Genomic DNA, 22,396 nt, shown 5'->3' on the forward strand with positions numbered 1-22,396 from the left:
GCTAATGCTTAGTACGAAATACACATTTCTAAATATTCATGTAAAAGGCACTTTAAAAAATAATAATAATCATCATACATATTGCTCTATTACCACCACCATTTGGAAGAGATGAACAGTGCAAGACTATGATGTAAACACTTGTAAGACCAGGCTGGTCTGGAGTATGAGTGGAAACACACACACAGATCTTTTTTTATCAGAACAAGTGTTTATTTTCATAAAAATAACCAAAGGATTTTATCGCTCTCTCTTTTTTAAGAAATACAGAAATCAGTTTTTAAATATTCCTTATGACAAACATCACTGTCTTTTTCAAGGAAGACCGGATGGCTAACAACTAAATAATAATAAAAATACACTATATTCACTCTGTACTCAAAACCTACTGAGATGCTTAAACATCCTTGGAACCTACAGAAAAAGATGACTATTATTTAAGCCCTTGCTTGTGCTGTTATAGTAATATTTTTCTGGATAAAGATGCCCCAGATTTTTGGCAAAGTAAAAAAATAAATGGAATAGATTAGACAGCAGCATAAAGAGTAGATCCTGAAAACTACCAGTGTGCACATTAACAACATAGACATTACAAGTTATTACTAATGAAACGTATGTACATAAAAATATGTTTCAGAAAAACGGAGGCCAAACATTTAATAAGACATCTTACATCTTAAAAAAGAAGCATCTTGTAAAAACAAATTAAGGACAACTGGTAAATGCAGAACACACACACACACACAATATATATTATAAACAAGATGTAAACAGTTACATGCATGACGTGTGTTACTGAAAGACTCCAAAACCTCACATAATATGCAAGGATGGCAACAAAGGTGCGATGTAAAAATCTCTCAAAATGACCTGAGAATGTTTGTATTCTTTCTCAGACTCAAAACTCTTTCTTCATTTCCTATTTCATCGCTAACAGCTCTTTATCTTTCTCTAACAAGTCCTCAAGCTCCTCTAACATCTCAGGTATGTGCTTTCTGTTTTCTTCATGAGGCTCTTCATCTTTTAGAAGCTCCTCCTCTCTGTTCATGAGATCATCATCATCTTCACACTCTAATTCTTCATGACTTTCAAACAGCTCGTCGTCGGATATTGGTTCAAACTTTCTATCATCCACTAGCTTCTCCTGTCTTTCCGTGAGATCATTTTCATCCTCACACTCGGAGTCTTCCTGATTTTCAAACAGCTCTTCATCAGATATTGGTTCAAACTTTCTATCATCAGGTAGCTCTCTCATCTGTTGCTTTGGCTCATCATTTTTCTCCTCTGCATCACTGATGTCCTCCACACAATTTTCATAACTTTGTTCGATCTTCACCTCACGCTCCAAGTCTTCCTGACTTCCAAACAGCTCTTCGTCGGATATTGGTTCATACTTTCTATCATCCTCTAGCTCCATTTGCTGCTGCTTTGGTTCATCATTTTTCTCCTCTGCATCACTGAGGTCTTCCACACAATCTTCATCATCTTGTTCGATCTTCACATCGCCCTCCAGAGGTTGAGATTCCTCACACTCTTTGGGCGAGTTCTCTTCTTCCTCTTTGCTCTCAGCATCTTCATCTGACTCTGCACCGCTCCAGTCTGCAGTCTGAGTTTCTTCTGCACTCTCGGAAGTGTCTTGTGATTTGATGCAGGACTGGTCCTGAGGACTGCTGGGCAACTCATCCTCTGGTGGGGGCTTCCAGTAATCATACAGCTTCCCCTGTAAATTACACAAGAGGCCTTGTGATGCATAGTTTACACAATAATGAAAATGCACTCTTTTAGTCACTCTTATCATTCACTCATTTACTAATCATGTGTTTCAAACCTGTATGACTTTCTTTCCTTCATGGAACACAAAAGGAGAATTAGGGAGATTTCACAGTATGACAAAAGTAGTACATATTCCAAAGGCCATTCACACAGAATATGTTTCTGCGATTAAAGGGGTCATCGGATGCAAAATTCATTTTTATATGGTGTTTGAACTGTTTGAACTGTAATGTGATAATGTGGCAGTATGTACACAACTACCCAATAAGCATAAAAACCCACCCAGTGCTTTTTTTTTTTTTTAATTCCCATAAATCATAACCACTTTCTCAGATCAAGCCATTCACAGATTCTTGGCAGAGTGACGTAGTTTTGCACAGGCTCCTCCCATATCTGTTGACTGTCACTGGTGTTTTAGCACAGACCCACCCCGAGTGAGCTATAAACAGTCCACCATTGTTTCGACACCGGAGCAGGAGTAGACAAGAATGTCTCCTAAGCGACTGAGGTGTTTTGTTGTTGGATGTAATAATGAATAAAGCAGTTGTCATTTATGACCCTGGATCACAAAACCAGTCGTAAGGGTCAATTTTGTGAAATTGAGATTTATATGTCATGTGAAAGCTGAATAAATAAGCTATCCATTGATGTATGGCTTGTTGGGATAGGACAACATTTTGCCAAATCTGGCAAAAAATCTAAATACTGGAGGAAAAAAAAATCACCTTTAAAGTTGTCCAAATGAAGTTCTTAGCAATGCATATTACTAATCAAAAATTAAGTTTTGATATATTTACGGAAGGAAGTTTGCAAAATATCTTCATGGAACATGATCTTTACCTAATCCTAATATCCTAATGATTTTTGGCATAAAAGAAAAATCTATAATTTTGACCCATACAATGTATTTTTGGCTATTGCTACAAATATATCCGTGCTATTTAAGAATGGTTTTGTGGTCCAGGGTCACATTTACTCAGTTTACTTATAAAAGAACTGCATTATTGTTTATTTAATTCTAATATATTCTTCTTAAAAGAAGAAGAAGAATATCCTAACAAAAGGAAATATATCGGTATCTGCATCGGCCAAAATGAGAAAAAATATTGGCAAAAATCCAATATTGTGCATACCTATTTAAGACCCTAAAGCAGTGGTTTTCAAACCGGTCCTGCAAGCACCCCTAACACTACATGCTTTCTATGTCTCCCTCATCCATCACACCTGATTCAACTCATCAGCTCGTTAGTAGAGACAGCAAGATCTGAAATGGGTGTGTCAGATATGAGAGACCTACAAAATGTGCATTGTTGGGGGTGCTCGCAGGAGTTGAAAACCACTGCCCTAAAGAATCATATCAACTCGTGGAAAATGGGCATCTGATGACCCCTTTAAAAAGCGAGAAGCAAGGTGGAATGAAAAATGCATGACCTAGACACAAGTTTAACTTTTAACGTTTTAAAAAGTGCTTTGATTTCAGAGTAAAGTATCTTGCACAATACACCGTAAAAGATGCAAATGAAATAGTCAAACACATCCTTTGAAGTCATACAATAGATTGTGGATGAGTTTCACTGAAAATCTTCACATTAGCTCTAGCTAATATTTGTGAGAGATGTAGCAACAAATCAAGATGCAATGAACAAATCACAGAATGGTTTCTGATCATCTGATTCATTAAACATGTCAAGATTTTCAACAAATAACTAAGAAAACACAAAGGTATCATATCATTAAACTCAGAAAATAGAGCAAAACCCTGCTGAAAAAAACAGCATATGCTGGTTAGGTATGTTCTGAAGCATGACAACTGGTTTGAGCTGGTCCTTAGTTGGTCCTTAGCTGGTCATGTGCTGGTCCTAAGCAACTAGCTCTTGCTCAGGACCAGCTCATGATCAACTAATGACCAGCTTAAACCAGCTGCCATGCTTCAAAATACCTAACCAGCATATGCTGTTTTTTTCAACAGGTAAGTCATATGGACCATTTTTATACTGTTATGGTACTTTTAAAATCTTTTTTGGCAAAGGGGACATCAGATGCCCAGTTTCCACAAGTTGGTATGTTTATTTAGGGTCTTCATGAAATGTCTGCAGATTACTTTGTTTAAAATTCTTCAACGGTCTTGTAAAACAGCACCCTTTTTACCTTGTCAAAAACAGCTCTGCTCACAGGAAGCCGTTTCGGTGCATGTCTCTTTAAATGATAATGAGCTACTACTCACTCCACCCCTCTATTCCGTGTTTTGTGTATTACTAAAACTAATCAACTGCATCCTCAGTGGCTCTGATGATGGGAGACAATTAAGAGTTTTATATTCACTTTTAAATCCAACTACAAAACACCTGCATTGCTTACAAATCATTGTTGTCGCTCCAGCTGCTCGAGAAAATGGCAGACCGCACACAACTGGCAGAAGGGGGAAAATATGCTAATACGGGACAGTCTGACAGTGGTTGTGGGCAGGTCTTGAGCAGTATGACATCATACTCATAAAATCAAAACGGCTTGATAATTGAGACTGTTTAGGTTTTTCAGGGATTAAGAAAACAGGAGTGAATGGATTTTTATTATTGTAGGGTGGTTGTGTCCACACACTGCTTTGAAATTAATATGCAAACACCATGTAAAAGTGAATTTTGCATCTGGCGTCCCCTTTAAGATCAAAGGGTGACTGGAAAATTCTTCAAAGACCTCCTTTTGTGTTACATAAAAATGACCTGATCAGGTTAGGGAAAACCAACAAATCATTTAACTTTTCTTTGGAATGTATGACTGTTTAAAAAAAAGACACAATGACAACACCACCACTAATTCTTCTTCCTGACTCTACCTGTGAGCTTTCAATCACAACGCTTTCCTTTAGCTGCAGATACACTATGTGTATTTCCATTACACATGTGCAAAACATTTGAGATATTTTATAAATGTAAAAAAAAAAAAAAATATTGCAAATTGACGGTGTATCCATTAATTAATGTTATGCGAGCAAAACTTTTTTTTGTTTCCTCTCGTGATATGTCATTAAAAACCGATGTTGGTAGGTTTATGTATAATCGCAGCCACCGCACCAGCCATTATTTTTAATCGAAAGAGATGTAGACGTATCTTTAGTAAAGCAGTGCGGAGAGCTGCTTCTGGGGCGCAGCTGGTATAAATACAAGCACTGACTAGAGTGGCCGTGATGCGCTGCAGACGTGGGCAGTGTAAATAAGGGGTTTTTCAAGCATTAATAGCAAGGAAAGGCCCTTATACTTGTCAGCAGCAACGTATGAGGTGTTTCTTGGAGGTTATAGTACCAGGGCTCTACAGTGCGACCATTTTTGTCGCATTTGCGACTGAAAATTACTGCGTGCGACTATGAAAAAACATTTAGGAGTACTATCTGTGACCTGGTCAGCATATTTGTGTTTGCGCTGAAGGGAGCTTCAAAGGTTTCTACGTGTTTTTGCAACAAGTAATCTATCTCAGACATATCTCACAAATCCACTCATAAACAAAGTGTAGAGAGAGTATAAATAAGAGATTGATTGATTAGAGCTTTGTTGATTATAATGGCACTTTGTGAGTTTGCGATGATCTAAGATGAGTGACCGCTTTTAATGATTTTTAAGGGAACTTATAAATGAGATATTGATTTAATACAACAGTTAAATAAACAAGTTGTTAAGTGACTTTAGTTTCATTTTTAAAGTATCTTTTCAGTTATGTAAATCATTTAATATTTCTGTACTCAAAATGTAATATTTAAACCATTAATCTCAACATGAATTTATGAATTTGATTGCACTCATGCCACCTCTGAGCCTTATTAAACATGAAAATACATCTACAAGCCACTTTCGTATTCTTCTGTGCTTCCTCTGTAGTACAAATTAATTTTGTTAAAACTGATTGGTAACTTATTCTTATTCTGTTGTTTTGATTAGAAATTTTAAAAAGCTTAAAAAAACATTTTTAAAAATTTGACATAAAAGATGACATACTTTTAATAAAGTTAGAAAAATGCCATTACAAAGGTAAAAAATAAAATTCCCCATGTAAATCACTCCAGTCAAATATCACCTCATAATGGGAAGGCTAATTTTTTATCAGATTGTTTGATTATTGATTAGAAGGTGCTCCTAAAATTTTGACTGTGTTCCTAAATTTAAGTTAGGAGCACTTGAAGAAAAGAAAAGTAAACATAGAGCCCTGAGTACATTAAAGAATGTTCATGTAACTTAAGAGCCAAGTGAGCTGTAAATGAGAAAGAAAAAAAAAAGTTTCCATTGCAGTTTTGCTAAATGTTCCTTTTTTGAATTGCCTAAAAAACTACCTCATGTGACCGTAACTTTTTTTGCGATATATGTGAGTTTTTGCCAAATTGAGGTGTTTCTATTGGGTATATTTTCAATTTGCGCAATTTGAAGGGTAATGGAAACACAGATACTGTAGTTTATGAACATTCCTGTTTAAATTCCAAAAACACTTATAAACAAATTTTAGCCTTTACCACCAGCCAAAAAAACAATAGCTTTTATCACCATCAGTTAGCAGTATTCTTGTATTGTTCATTTGACTATATTCATTCACATTACCTCCTGAGGCCTCGTTCGTGTGAGAAGCACCTGCCACTTGGTGTATATCCTTGCCACGAAGTCTTTCACCTACAGAAGAAAAACAAACACACTGTCACTAAAAATCTGGATCCCTTTGATATCAGCAGAATAAGGGATTCTCAAAGAACAGAACGAAGCTGCTCTTCACCTTGCTCCTGTACAGCATTTTCTCGCTCTCCCTTATGTCACACTTAATGTGCTTCTCCAGCTGAGAAGAAAGACTCCGCAGATCGTTCTGGCAGTGAAAGAGGGCTCAAGTTAGTCTAATTAAGAAAAACAATTGTGATATAAAACAATACTGACAAGACAAAGACTAAGGCACAGTCAGATGTGCCTTGCTTTATTCATACAATATTGAGGGAATAAATTAGAGCTGTCACAGTAAGCTTTTGTTGTGCACTTGGGATTTAAAGCAGCAAGGTTCAAAAATCGATGCAAAGATTTGTTTTAGTCACAATTCAGAATTGTAAAAATGTCTCTTTTTTTATAGAATTATTTATTATAATATATTTATTCATTATATATTATTTATATGGCAAGCAGTTGTGTAATAAGTGAGATAATGGACAGCTCGTCAAGTCATTATCACAAAATAAGCCCCTTTGGGAAGATACAAGACCTCACAAGTCTTGTTGGGTTTGCCATAATGGCCATAACTCGTTTAATAATATTAGTGCATTTATAAACCAAAATTATTATATATAATTTTTCCTTTCACTCATGTAGTGAAAACAACCTTAATATTATTATTGACAATGTTTACTATAATTTATTTTTAAACATTTTAAACCTAATTAGCAATAGTGACTGTTACCACACCTTGGTTAACTTCAAATTCAGGGACCTTTCAAAGACTTTCCAGGTCCAGTATCCTCAAATTTAACGACTTAATGTGGGGACACATTTCAAGTGTGTTACCTTGTAAGATATATTGTTACAGTTTTCATGTGTCAAACACAACTGTGCAAAAATCTTTTTTTTTTTTTACATTTATTTTTGGCCATATGACAGAGATCTAATATTGCATTTGTCATATTTCTGTTTTGCATAAAACTGAAGAATATTTGGCTCCACACCTAGCCAAGTGATGGTCCTTTGGATCTCTAGCAAGCCATTCTTTGTAATTGTCTTTGATGAGCCAAATATCTTGAAACTTGCATTTTCCAGGCATAACGTTTCAGCGGTTTCAGCCTATTTTTTCACAGTGTGTCTGTGAAACGTTGAGTTACCATTGTAGTAGTTTAGTGCGTGCATGAACATCATGGCAACGTACAACATAAAAGTACCTCGCATGAAAAACACTTAATGTAACAGTAAATGCACATAACGTAAATCAAGCAAGCTAGTATGCACAGGCCACAAAGCGTTGGCGAAATTAGCGGACCGGAGGGAATAAAATGGAATTTTTCCAGAAAACTTCTTGCACAAAATAAATTCAAGCATTTTCAAGGACCTGTATCTATACATGTTTATTTTCAAAAGCTTTCCAGGGCTTTGGATTTTTTTTTCAGATTCATAAACTTTCAAGGATTTGAAGGATCCGTGGGAACCCTGCTGTTTTGTTAAAATTATGGTTCTTCTCATGAAAATTGATATTCAAGATGAAATCAGCAATGCTAAAAAATATGCATATTAAACTGAACCCCTCCTAAACATCACACTTCTTTTCAGTAAAATCATCCCTCACTTCAATTCACACAAGTACTGCTTTCTCTTGAGTCAGTGAAATTAGTTATGTTCATAATTGGTCCCTGAGGGTGAGAGTGGTACCAGAAGACAGAGTGGGTCTGTGTCCACTGACAGGGTCTTTCTGTGACTGATTCATTAACACTGTCCCTTTATGACTGCACTGTAAAATCTATTCAGAGAACATCTCGATTCCTCTGGATCGATCCACAAAAACCTGATTTCTAAGTCTATCATTAATAACTCAATAAAAGCATGTGTCAGACTAAACATAAAAACAACGAAAATTGAGATACATTGAGAACTGTTTTGACACTGGATTGTAACTCCTTGAAATGTAATCAAATTGTGCAGATTTCCTCCTTTACTACACAACACTATAAAAAAAAACAAAAGCCGGACACTTACTCTTTGAGCTGAGGGTAGAAACTCAAAATTGGAGGCTTCATTTGTCAAAGTCAAAAGGCTGTAGCAGAGGTAATATGCCTGTATGTAAGAAGATCATTTATCAGCTTATTAAACTCTACGTGGTTTGCTGTATCACTCTTGGATATTAAAAATGTAATGATCCAATAGCTCTCAGCCCTCAAATGACTTTCTGCTTACTTGTTGGTCTAAAGTGGCATCACAATCTTCTGCTCTCCCTGCAGACCTGAGGGCTTTCAGCAGGGACGAAGGACGCATTTGAGGTAGGAAACGTTTCAGCTCAGAGAGCTGGAAAAATAGCGATAGAAACAAAAGTGAATTTTTAATCTTCATACAGTACATATTTTCAAATATGAAAGTGGTTTGACAACAGCTTGGTTTCCCAAGTGGAGTCAGAGGATGATACACCTGCATAATTGCACTCATCACAAACCATAAAGCAAGAGTTGGACATTAAAAAGCAGTTAATATTCCATGGATTATTCTCACCTTAAAATCTGTCCCTGAGGGTATGTAAGTGCAGGTGTGATTCAAAAGCTTTGAGATGATAGACACACTCAGGTGTCGTTTTAATTGCCTGTTGAAGAAACAGCAGAAGAATAATTGCAGTAAGCACTTAAAAGAAAAAAAAATGTTGATTCACCTGCTTATCTTTATGGTCTACATTAAGAAGTCAACAAGAAGAAAAGATATGTATATTGCATTACAGTTTTTCACTTACTTTCCACGACTACTATCTGGCAGAAGATAAACAAGTCTCCTGAGGTTATGATGATCTTCTGACAAATCAGTCAGGATCTGACAAGTTTTAGATATCTACACATAGAAAAAAAAAAAAGAGTAATTGGTGATGAATGTGAGAAAATGACAAACTAATACACTGCCATTCAAAAGTTTGGGATAAGTAAGACTTGTAATGTTATTTAAAGAACTGTCTTATGCTCACAAAGGCTGCATTTATTTGATCAAAAATACAGAAAAAAACTATTGCGAAATGTTATTCAAATATAAAATAATGGTTTCTATTGTAACATACTTCAAAACATAATTTATTCATGTGATGCAATGCTGAAATTTCATCAGCCATTACTCCAGTCTTTGGTGTCACAAGATCCTTCAAAAATCATTAATATGCTGATTTATCATCAATGTTGGCAACAGTTGTGCTGGCCAATATTTTTTTGGAACCTGTGATACTTTTTTCTTAAAAAGAACAGCATTTATTCAAAATATAAATATATTCTAACAATACGTCTTTGATATGACTTTTTATCAATTTAACACATCCTTGCTTGATAAAAGAAAGAATAAAAATGTACCAAACCCAAACTTTTGAACCGTACTGTATATTGTTAGAATTAAATGATTTCTATTTTAAACAAATGCTGTTCTTTTTTAACTTCTTATTCATAGAAGACTCCTGAAAAAAGTATCAAAAAAAAAAAAAAAAAAAAAAAAAAAAAAGTTCCAAAAAATATTAAGCAGCACAACTGTTTCTAGCACTGATAATAAATCAGCATATTAGAATGATTTCTAAAGCATCATGTGACACTAAATACTGGAGTAATGATGCTGAAAAATCAGCTTTGATCACAGGAATAAATTAGATTTTAATGTAGATTAAAATAGAAAAATGTTATTACATCCTAATAAAATTTCACAATATTTAATTTTTGATCAAATAAAAGCAGCCTTGATGAGCATAAGAAACTTGAATGGCAGTGTACTCAATGGGTAGTCCACCTAAAAAAAAAAAAAAATGTTTTAACTTTCCACCAAAGAAGAATGCACTCACTTTTTTCATTATTTAATAATACAGAATTTTGGGCTCCAAAAAAATGTCATGAGGGTGAGTAAACGATGACAGAATGTTCATTTTTGGGTAATATGATTATTAAACACACTCTTTCTGACCTGTTCATCCCAGTGTGCGATGTTTTTAAGCAGATTCTGAAGCAGGAGGCTAAAGTGTCCAGTTGGTAGCAGCTGAAAATGAATCTCCAGTCCAATTCTACACACCACTGTCAGAAGCAACAGCAGCTCCTCATCAGTGTATGCTCTCGAACACAATGCAGTACACAGGGAGAGGTACTGAACAAATAAAAAATTATAATAAAAAAAAATTCAGACACACAGACTGAAACTTTAAAATACATTTAAAGCTAATTTATCATTACACAAATCAGTAATGACCTACAACTCAAACATGCTAAACACATTCCTGAAACATTTATCTTACCTTGAGAACACTCTCCAAATTATGTACTGGTAAATTGGCATTGTCTTTCATGTCAGATATCACTCGTTCTTGGCTGGCTTCTTCCGGCTGAAAGCTCTCTCTGCCAACACATACATATGCATTCATAAGCTGTTGGTATAATCATGGCTTATGAAAATATGCTGAAAGATGAAAAATATGACTAGCACAGAAATATAATGTTGCAGACTGAAAAGTAAAAAAAACTCACAAAAGGTCTCCCTCAGTAAAAGGGGGTTGCAGAGCCTCTAGAGGGAACAGACTGATAAATGACGCCCCCATGTTCAGGAAAACCAGGGTGATGTCCCGTACAGAGGGTACCCACACTTTAAAACTCTGGCCCTGGCGTTCAACTATAACACAACAGTCAATTTTAGTGCTTTATCAGTTGTACAGGAACAGCATATTTGGCATTATGAGGTCTTTCAAGCATACCTATGTGTTGAGCAGCAGACAGAGCAATGGTTTGCAAGGACTGCATGATGTGTGAGGAAATAATGGGGTTTGGGTGAACTGACATCATCTGAAAAAGCATTATAGTTGTTAGCGGTACATACATTTCAGGCAGATAATTGTGGACTGTGTTAAAGTGACGGTTGTAATTAATTATGGAAAATGTATTGAATAATTTTGGCTATTGGACCATATGAGTTGAGTCTGCAAAGTTGTATGCATGTTGGAGTGCTACAAGCATAAGCTCTCAGCAACATAACCAAACTGTAATGTATAAGTTTTGACAGGTTTAAACGTAATGTCCCAAGGGTACATGAGACATTTCCCATGAGAGAATATAAGATGGTGTGTCAGAAAAATATCATATGAATAGCAAGCCTAAAACTGCCATACAACTATATAACAATACAAAAGAAATGTTGAAAATACATCTATTACCTAAAACTATTACTCACTCATAAAAACTGATCAACAGATCAAAAACAGCAATTTAGGTAACATGAGACAAAACATACAATGGCCAGAAAAAGAGCATTGCATTGGATAACAACCATATATTTCATTCAAATGTAGATTAATTGTCCAAATATTTTTGGCCCACTGAAAAGTACATCCATGTGTTATTGACTAAGCACAAAGTGTTTTTTAGGACAGAAAATATGAGGAAACAGGGTGGGTTTACCTGGAAAAGCCAACGTGTAACCTCAGGCTGACAAGGGAAAGAAAAGTAGGCTTTCCTCAACAAGCCAGCACTGATCAGAGACAGCACAAGCTCAGTACGGGCCCTGTAGAGGAAGAAAACAGAACGTTCATATTGCAAAGTGCAATAAAGAATACTAATAACATAACAGAAATAATCACTGATGCATCTACTATATTACTCATCCTTTGAGAAGTAAAATCTATTCGTTCATTTTCCACATTTCAAAAATCAGCACCTTTTGGCCTGCTTTCACAGAGAGGGCTTAGACTAAGACTACGTTCAAACTGCAGGCAAATGTGGCACAAATCTGTTCTTGTCTTTTTGCTCATACGTGACTCAGATCTGATTTTGTCATGACAGTGTGAAGACCACAAACCACACAGAACCTGATCTTTTCAATTCCGATTTGTGCCACTTCCATATGTGGTATTAAATCCGATAGAGGTCAGATGTTTTGCAATGTGACCGCAAGTGTCAGCAGACACTTCAAAGATTTTAGATACTGCCCAATGTTATCAAAACAGGTTGCAAAAGGTAAACAGTGGAAGTGTGATGTGTCAGAGCTCGCAAGTATTACAGTGACAACTCCATACACAAGCAAAACCTGAGGGTTTGTATCATAAAAGTTTCAAAACTCTGCTGTCTTTTGTCACATCCTTGTCTTTATTTTTCTTATTGCCTGTGCACAAATTTCGCTGGCTTCTGCAGCAGATCAAACTACAAATAATCGCATAATTGCTTGTTTTATGTCCTCCGTGTTTACTTCCGTATGACAGCGTGCTTCGCAAGTGTACTTTTTTCCCCAACTATTGCCGTGGGTTGTTTTCCAACTTTGTGGGTTGACGCAACCCCATTAACGTGATATTTACCCCCCTGAACATGGTTGGGCTAGTTATGGACTAGTTTTGAGAAGCAGTTGGGCGGATTTTGTTGTAAAAACCTAGAAACCCTGTTTGTACCATTCTTTTGCGCATGCGGGTCAGTTCAGAACTTGATCTGTTCACACTGGAAATCTGATTTTGGCCACATTTAAAGCAACAAAGTGAACAGTTATATATATATATAAATAAATAAATATATATATATATATATATATATATATATATATATATACACACTACCGTTCAAAAGTTTGGGGTCAGTAAGACTTGTAATAGTCTTTAAAGAAGTCTCTTATGCTCATCAAGGCTGCATTTATTTGATTAAAAATATAGAAAAAAAACAGTAATATTGCAAAATGTTTTTACAATATAAAATAATGTTTTTTATTTTAACATACTTTAAAAGAGAATTTATTCCTTTGATGAAAAGCTGAATTTTTATTAGCTGTTACTCCAGTCTTAAGTGTCACATGATCCTTCAGAAATCATTCTAATATGCGGATTTATTATTAGAATGATCAATGTTGGATAATATCAACAGTTGTGCTGCCAAATATTTTTTGGAACCTGTGATTTTTTTTTTTTTTTCAGGATTCTTTCATGAATAACAAGTTTAAAAAGTACAGTGTTTATTCAAAATATAAATATTTTGTAACAATGTAAATTATTTATTATTAACTTTTAATAAACTTTTAATTATTAACTTAATATATCCTTGGTGAATAAAAGTATTAATTTAAAAAAAAAAAAAAAAAAAAAAAAAAACAATAAAAATGTACTGACCCCAAACTTTTGAACGGTAGTATATATATATATATATATACATATAAAAACAGATCTGACAAAAAAAAACCTGAACTAAGCACTAAGGCTCGCAGTGGGAACATAGCCCAAGCCAGAATTAGGCCATAGTTCAATTAGGACATTTAAGTAATTTTTATAAACCAGCTTAGAAAAAAACATTACTTGCAACAAACATTGGTGTGCATCTTGAGACAAAACAAAGGCACTGATATATTTTAAGATCAGTCAGTGCAAGTTTCTTTCAGCTGAAACAGCTCAGACTTACATTTCAGTCTAGGACTAGGCTTAAGGCTTGTCTGTGAAACCGGAGGTTTGACACTTGACATAATTTTTAACACCTTTGAAATGGTATCATAAGTCATTTTCAGTTTTCTCTTGCTTTCAGTTTTTGCTTATGTTCGCAAACAGAGTGCTGGCAGCCTTACTGAAAGAGGATTTGTTGTGATCTGTTGTGTGGGGTCACACTAATCTTTCTCAGGTCCAACGTCTGGTGGTTGAAGAGCCGACCAAACCTAGCAGGCATGAACACTTCCTCTCCTGGGTGGATGTCCCTGATGGCACATGAGGCGACCGAGAACCTTTGCAAAAATTCTCTACAAATTAAACAAAAAAAAAAGTCAGTTTAACAAATTTTCAAGAGGCTGACAATATTCTACATAAAAAGAAGTAGCATATATATTCAAACTATATTCAGGTACATACTGTATATTCAAACTCCAAACAATTTTATTTAAATGAACTGTCTTGATCTACTTTTAAACATCAAAAGGCTTTAATATAGTTTGAACTGATGCAGACAGTTATTACTAAAGATTGTATTTTAAAAAAACAAATGGTGCAAATAAAGCCAGCTATACAGTATGGACAAAATACCTTTGCTCAAGTGAGATGTCTTCCTCTTTACTTTCACTGTTCTCATCCTCATCTAAATTCAGTAGATCCTCTTCACATGACTCAAGTAACTGTCTCTCCAACTCTTTTGACCTATGTAGTCAAATGAAAAACAAACCGTGTCAAGTAATTATTAGACATTTATCAGGCTGAGACCGCAGGCTAAATGCAGCATGCGCTGTCTCAACAAATTCTGCCATGGCATAATCACAGTCTGTGAGACTGACAGTTGGAATAAACAACAATCTGTCAATTTTAAACACCCAAAGTGTTACTGTCAGCCTGAATGCCTGGCATTAATATGCTAAGTGTATTGCATTGTACTGCAGCTGGATGTTTTTCAGCACATTACTACAGGTTCTATGGCAGCATTTCTCAAGCACAGGTACAAGGCTTCAAATATTGGCCTTTAAATATTGTCTCAGACGCAAGAGGGCCTTGGAGTTCGAAAGGTTGAGAACCACTATTCCAGTGTGTCTGGCCAGTTGCTTACTGTTTAAAGTTAAAAAAAGTCCACCTAAGTCTTTCCAGTTTAACAGAGTTAAAGATATTTAATGCAGAGGTGGGGCTAGGGTAGGCTACCCCATTCGCAACTGCTGCTTCTGTAGCAATATAATAATAGTCTCCCATTTGCTATAAAACAAACGGGAGACTATTCAGACATGCACTCCACCTCGCCACAGGCGCTAGTCAAATGAGTGCAGAAATGGTATAGATGACGAAGCAGCTTCAGTAGAACAATAGTAAACTGCGGTCAGAGGATATGCTGTCAGGCCATATGTCAGTAAAAACAAATTTACCTGTCCTGTCAGCCATTATATTGTGCTCATAGTACGTGCTCTTCAAATTGCACACACAAATGCGGCGACACGCGCTGTAGCCTGTGTCATTTCATTTTAAAGTGGTAATGAAACTATAAGCATGCACATTAGATCAGCATCACGTTCAGCAGTGGCAGCTCTTAAAGTAATAGCAGCCAAATAAGCTAATAACCCAGCTGCTGTGATGTCTATTAATCAAAGAATGACAGAAAAAAAGCAAATCAATAACTTTTGTAGCTTTAAGGATTTATCTGTATTTAATTTACTATTTAGTGTTTGATAACTTTATTCAATTTCTGTATATTTCCTACTTGCTGAAGGGCACAGATAAATAATAGGTTTACGTGAAGATTGTATTAAGTAAACTTTGAATGTGAAATTAATGCAATAAAAGAGCATTATTGGGTGGGATTAACCATGATTAATTTCAGAAAAAATGTGCGATTAATTAGTTAATTTTTAATCAGTTGACAGCCTAAATCAATGTAAAGGCTGACTGAAAGGAACAGCTTGCTCAAAATTGAAAATTCTGTCATCATACAGTAAACGGATGCTCAAGCGCCCTTGTTTGATGTGCAGGAAGCAATGAGGTTTGTTCTCATGCATCAGTCAAGTACGACTGCACTTCTGTTTACCATATTTGATTTGCTTTGATCAGTTTATAGATGTTTAAATGTCTAAATTAAATCTGTTCATAATATAAAGCAGTCTTGACTCTACAGACTTAGATGACTACTCGATTCACATGAATTTCAACTACTCGATTCACATGAATTACATCTACAATCTCTATGAGTGTCAACATTTAGGTCTGGACTTTCAAACGAGGGACAGAAATCTCTCAGATTACATTAAAAAAAAACTTAATCTGTGTTGTGGGCTTGGAACAACATGAGTTTGACTAAATGATGACAATTTTCATTTTTAGGTAGGCTAATTATTCTATTAATAGCAATGCTTGCCTTTAGTATACACCACTAATAAAAGCTGTCAACACTGAGATTTCTGACCTCTGAGTTATTGATATCCAAAGCACTACAGCAATCTGAGGGCTGCCAAGCACAAAATAAGACACGCTGGGAATGAAGTTAGAGGGAAAAACAAATCGGATTTTGAGACCAACCTCTGATATTGTTCCTTCTCTTGCAGCATCTGCTCCAGTGTATTTTTATAACTAACGGCTTTGGTTTTCACTGCCTCTGGCTAGTACAAATAATTTAAAAATAAGGAAAGAAACATAGGTGTTTGTGAAAATCAGACATGTCAAAGAGTGATTAATGACATTTTTTTTTAACATCCTTAAACTTACTACTGTTTTTGAGATCGGTGTGTTGGGCTCTGAGAAAGCATCTTTTTCGGGAGTAACGGGCACGTGGTCTCTCCGACTCATCAGCTTCTCCAGAGATGGCAGTGGCTCATCTTCATGACCACTGCTGCTGCTGCTCAGGCTGATATTGCAGTGCTCTCTCAGCTCATCGCCGGAGTCGTCTCCCAACTCAATATCTAAGGGATCTTTCCACTGGGGGCAGTACTTCTGTTCTCTTGATCCTTCTACTTTCACCGACACAGCTGGGTCAGGCATGATAGCCTTGGGGCTGCGTGACTGCTCCACTTTCAACTGCGTTCTTTCATCCTCTTCCATCTTACATGAACTGGCTTGTTCTGCAAAGCTGGGAGATCTCAGATCAGGATGATGAGGGGACGAGCGACTTTTAACACTCTCCTTATGGTTGGAAGAGGGGCTTGTTAGTGTGCAAGTCTCAGCATTTGATTTTTTGTTATGAGTTTTGGGCAACGGTAAGCAGGAGTCTGGCGTAAAGTGTGTCTCGATGCTGTCGAACGTTGTGCTCGACTTCGGAGAGACTTTGCGCAAATGCGGCTGGCTGGGTGGAGCTTTGGGATTTTTGTTGGCACGTGCCACCAGAGCATCTTTAGGCTCTGAAGTGGGTGATTTCGTGGGTTGAAATGAGTGAGGTCTGTCACTCCCCATATTTGAGTCCTCAGATGGTTTAAAAAGCTGACTGGAGAAGGAAGGCAGAGGTCTCGGGTTGTTGCTGTTTGGTGCGGCAGGAAGCATTTTAGGGGACAGTTTGTCCTTTATAGTTATCACAGAGTCATTGCTGGAATTCACAAAAATACGTTTGACGAACTTTGTAGGCGAGTTTATAATGGAAGCGCTGGAAGTGGGTTGGAAATCAGCACATGGTCGTTTCATTTCCTTCTCACTCTCCATACTTCCATCCCTTTTTCTCTTTGCAGATAGAGATACCCTGCCCTCTGTTGGCAAAAAAAGTGGTATGCGATATAAAAAGAGAAACAGCTTCGTTTTAAAAGCTCATCAGTATCAGCAATACAGCAAAAGGTGATAATTCTTACCTGGACTAGTCTTGTGGTGAGTGGTGCTTGATTCCTGTAAGACAATATGTACAGACATTTGAAAAAGGTGGCACATCATGCATAAAATTATTCAATAAATATGTAGAGCTTGAACTGTACCTTCTGTAAAGGCATGTTGCTACAATGGGAGGTTTTGTGGTTTCTATTCTCCAGTCTATCTTTTTTCTGATCGTGCTCCCCTGTGTTAACTGATGCTTTGGGTCTCTGCTGGGATAAGCAGGAACTACTGCTCTCAGGGTGAGATGTATGAGGAAGAGAATGTCTCCGGTCCTTCACAGCTTTTGGCTGAAATAAACCTCCTCCAATCTGTACACAGAACATCAGTGGATTAATGGTCATGAAGTTAAATAAGCAGATCCCAAGCACAAGCTATAACAATTATTACTTTTGCAACTAAATCAAATCGACAGGGTTCCCACATTTTTGGAGTAATTAATTTCAGGAAAAAATAATAATTTTCTAATATCATTGAGCATCGGTGAGTGTTTGAACCATCTGTATTAGTTGCGTATTAGTTGCGTATGAGTCCCTCAGTTGTACTCAGTGTGAAAAGATGGATCTCAAAATCATACAGTCATTGCTGGAAAGCATTCAAATATACAAAAATGCTGAAAAACCAAAGAATTTGTGGGACCTAAAGGACTTTTCTGAAGAACAGCAGGCAGTTTAATTGTTCAGGACAAACAAGGGACTCATGAACAACTATCACTAAACAAAAAACACAGCTGTGGATCATTCAGGTAACAACGCAGTTTTAAAGGAGAAGTCCACTTCCAAAACAAAGATTCACATATAATGTACTCACCTCATTGTCATCCAAGATTTTTATGTCTTTCTTTCTTTAGTCGTAAAGAAATTATGTTTTTTGAGGAAAACATTTCAGCATTTTCCTTCATATAATGGACCTCTATGGTGCCCCAATTTTGAACTTCCAAAATGCAGTTTAAATGTGGCTTCAAATGATCCCAAATGCAGTTGTAAACGATCCCAGCCGAGAAAGAAGTCTTATTTAGCGTAACGATCAGTTATTTTCATAAAAATAATACAATTTGTATACTTTTTAATATCAAATGCTCATCTTGTCTCACTCTGCCTAAACAGTTTTTTTCCAGTTCATGACAGGGTATGTCGAAAAACTCCCATCTCATGTTCTCCCTTAACTTCAAAACCATCCTATATCGCTGTTTTACCTTTTTTTGTTAAGGCTGTTTATTATTTGCATGTTCAATTATTTTTGAAGTTGAGGGAGAAAATACGAGTTTTTCGACATACCCTAACTGTCTTGAGCCAGAATACACAGAGTTCAACAAGAGCAAGGTGAGCGTTTGAGAATAAAAAGTATTTAAACTGTATTTTGTTGATGAAAATAACCGATCGTTATTAAGACCCTTCTTCCTCGGCTGAGATCGTTTACAACCGCATTTGGGATCGTTTGAAGCCGCATATAAATTGCATTTTGGAAGTTCAAAATCGGGGCACCATAGCAGTCCATTATATGAAGAAAAATGCTGAAATGTTTTCCTCAAAAAAGATAATTTCTTTACGACTGAAGAAAGAAAGACATGAACATCCTGGATGACAATGGGGTGAGTACATTATATATGAATCTTTGTTTTGGAAGTGGACTTCTTTAAGAATCAAGTGTATGTAAACTTTCGAACGGGGGCATTTTTATAAGCTCAACTATTATTTTCTCTTGTGGACTATATGTAAATGTCTTTTACGTGACACATTTTATTCAAGTCAGTACTAATTAAAAAATAACATGCAGTTTGTACGATCCCTCTTATTTTGGTAAAATAAAAATTTTCTGATTCTGCAAGGTGTATGTAAACTTTTGACTTCAACTGTATTTTGTTTTATGTGGTTCATGAGGGAATTGCAGTGTGTTCATGAGTTTATGAAAAGCTAATTAAGCAATAAAGAAAATAAAATTAAATAATTTTACGATAAAAACAAGACGTCATGTGTCCATTAACTAACATCAGAGAATTGGTGAAATGCAAATGTGTTGTTAAATTATTGAAATATTAACTTCACATAAGGTCCAATTCGTCAGAGTATCCAATTAGATTTGGCTGACAAAAACTTTGGGAATACCTGCATTACAAAATTGTTAGAAATGTGAATAACTAATAATAAGAAATTAATAGTTGCATTTACCCTCAAGTTTTCATTCAACTCCTTACTGAGAGCATAAGAAATTTCTCTGTCTCTGTTGTAAGAACTTGTTCTCCGCAAGATGTCCTTTTTAACCATGGGATTGACAGAGCCATTCTTCCTGGGGTTAATGTTTCCATTACTTGGTTGAAGTTTTCTCACAACAGTTTTGCGTTCCGGAATACTATCCTGTTCTGGTCTCTTGTTGGAGGATTTGAGTGCAGCCGAAGTGGACTTGTCCCTCTGCTCCAGCTCAGGATGTTTGGTGGGCGGGGTCAATTTAGGCAGCGAGATCAAAGGTTTTGAAGTCTTCTCACAAGGTTTAAGACGTAGACTTCCTGACACAGGATGTGGTGTGCCATCTACACCGTCACGCCGTGGAGCACCAAGTGGAATGAATTCGTTCACTAAAAATACAGAAAACACGGTCAAACATTCAGAAAAGAAGTGCAAAAGCAACCTCTAAAAAACATCATGGCAGCTGAAGCACCTTGCGAACCTGTATTAAATGTTAGTGCGTGTTTATTAAGACTGTTAGCAGGCACAAATCAGACTGACATGCAAATATGAAAGAGCACTGACATCAGTTGGCTGGAATATACTAGACGACTTATGTACAGGTTTTGATCCCGTTGTGGATAGTTGCCGAAAGCTGCAGATTCAAGGCTGTCGGAGTTGACTGATTTTGCAGAAAATATGATTTTAGAATACATATTGCTTTTATTTGTCAGTGTATTCCAGCCTTAAAATAACAGGAGGAGAAAATATGCAAGCCAGTGTGTATCCAATATTACCATTGTGCCATACCGCAGTAAAGCCCACAAGCAGTTCAACAGCGGCCCAACACACCAAGCATCCCTGTACAGTATATACCACATATCTCACCCATGGAGGTGAAGTGCTGCTTGAGGATACTTGACATTTTATACTGATGAAACACAGATAGGTGTCTTTAAAAGTCTTCCGAGTGATCTGTACAAAGTGAGACGTGAGTTAAAACAAGTGAACTCACATGCAAAACTACCATTTGTTTAGATAACCAAATCCTGTTTTGTGAAGTCTGTGCCATTACAATACACACCACATATTACAGTATCTCTAAAGAAATAAGTGACAGTAATGGATTACATTCAACAGACCTGTGCTACATGCTTCCACTTTTCTATCAGGTGGGCGTGTGTCTGTAAAAAGAAAAACAATGGAGAAAAGCTTAGCAGTTGGTCCTGGAAAATGAAATGGAGAAAAGGAAGTACCTACTTCCTGCGCATCCCTCTCATTATTTTGTGTTGACTTTCACTATTTGTACTTTGTAACTGAAATGTGTATGGGCGGGAACAGGACAGCTAATATGCCAGTCTTGGAAAAACGAAACTACGGGAAACAACAGTTCAAGTCATCGAAATAGACTGTTTTCCCTTTAGTGTTTGATGTTTAATGACAAATCAATAAACAATCATTTACACAGAAAAGGCGACCGTCAATCGGAAGACGCTGCATATCATAAAATGATGCTCGTAAAGCACGAGGCTTTACCGACTAACGTACAAACAAACAAACGAAAACAACTTCTCCAATCAAAACACTAACTTTACAAAACATCAAATACTTGATCAATTCGGACAAAATGTTATGTATACACAGCGTAAGTAATTTTGGCAAGTACACTAGTAAACTGAAATCGTCTACGTTAGCTGTCAAAGCGCGTGAGTAGCGGTGACTCTGCCATATACGTTACGCGTCCGTTTAGTTCTGAAAAAGAGTAACAAACTGATGGATAAACCTTACAACAAAATGATAGGCGATGCGTACCAGCCATTGTAGATATTTATTTGATACACTCCATGATGAAAGCGCTGTCGTGCTTGTGGGGAGCCGCCATCTGTAGGTGGGAGGAGCGAATGATGTAGTTCACGGAAACGGCCACTAGAGGCATTTAGATTGTGCGCCAAAATCAAAACACGCAGAGTCAGCGGAGTTACCGTTATTGCAGGAGGAAAAATAAAACATATTAATTTAAATTCTTAAATTCCTAAATGTCCCCAAAATACCAATAGAAGCTTTTTAATTACCGTTTAATTGGTGGTTTATTTATTTATTTGTTCATTAAATTCGGTGTTTTACATACGCTTTTAAGAAAAGTGGTGGTTATGCAAGGACAATTTTGCATGTTAGCTGCGAGAAAGTGTTATATCTAGTGTTCAACATGCCTACACAAGAGATGTGATTATGCCTGAAGTCATACACCTTTTGCAATCACACTGGCAGTATAAACATGAAAACAAAAACAAGTGTTCTGTGTTAACTCCGTAAAGCCTTACATATGAAAGCATCTCAGTCATCATATTGCATTGCATTATATCACAATTAAAACTAAAAAGCTTGATTAAAAAACTATGCATTTTAATATCATTATATTGTTATGATTTTTGGGAGATGAGTGACAGCTGATAACTAAATGCATAAGTCTGATACTGGTATAAAAGTCTCAGTATCAGAAATTCGTCTGACTGTAAGTGACAACATCTGCACTAAACTAAATATTT

General features: G+C 36.3%; 1 protein-coding gene across 5 annotated transcripts; it reads right to left on the minus strand.

Moving 5' to 3' along the window:
- Window positions 1–203: 203 nt before the first annotated feature.
- On the minus strand, window positions 204–21,751 carry slf2 (SMC5-SMC6 complex localization factor 2). 5 transcript variants are annotated; one of them, XM_051126424.1, is made up of 22 exons: window positions 21,663–21,751; window positions 20,993–21,034; window positions 20,739–20,825; window positions 19,857–20,260; window positions 17,793–17,999; window positions 17,673–17,706; window positions 16,606–17,573; window positions 16,420–16,499; window positions 14,458–14,568; window positions 14,010–14,177; window positions 11,879–11,981; window positions 11,179–11,266; window positions 10,955–11,096; window positions 10,726–10,825; window positions 10,401–10,577; window positions 9,208–9,302; window positions 8,976–9,063; window positions 8,667–8,774; window positions 8,469–8,546; window positions 6,523–6,609; window positions 6,354–6,422; window positions 204–1,720 (listed from the first exon to the last, which is right to left on the minus strand). In XM_051126424.1, exons 3-22 carry the CDS (start codon window positions 20,773–20,775, stop codon window positions 920–922), a joined length of 3,945 nt encoding a protein of 1,314 aa, XP_050982381.1. In that variant the 5' UTR covers window positions 20,776–20,825; window positions 20,993–21,034; window positions 21,663–21,751; the 3' UTR covers window positions 204–919. The 5 variants fall into 5 exon arrangements, with proteins under 5 accessions (XP_050982381.1, XP_050982384.1, XP_050982383.1 ...); XM_051126427.1 differs by lacking the exon at window positions 21,663–21,751 and adding an exon at window positions 21,639–21,656; XM_051126426.1 differs by lacking the exon at window positions 21,663–21,751 and adding an exon at window positions 21,111–21,561.
- Window positions 21,752–22,396: the final 645 nt, after the last annotated feature.

The sequence above is a fragment of the Labeo rohita genome, chromosome 13 (genome assembly GCF_022985175.1).
Source record: "Labeo rohita strain BAU-BD-2019 chromosome 13, IGBB_LRoh.1.0, whole genome shotgun sequence".
NCBI lineage: Eukaryota > Metazoa > Chordata > Actinopteri > Cypriniformes > Cyprinidae > Labeo > Labeo rohita.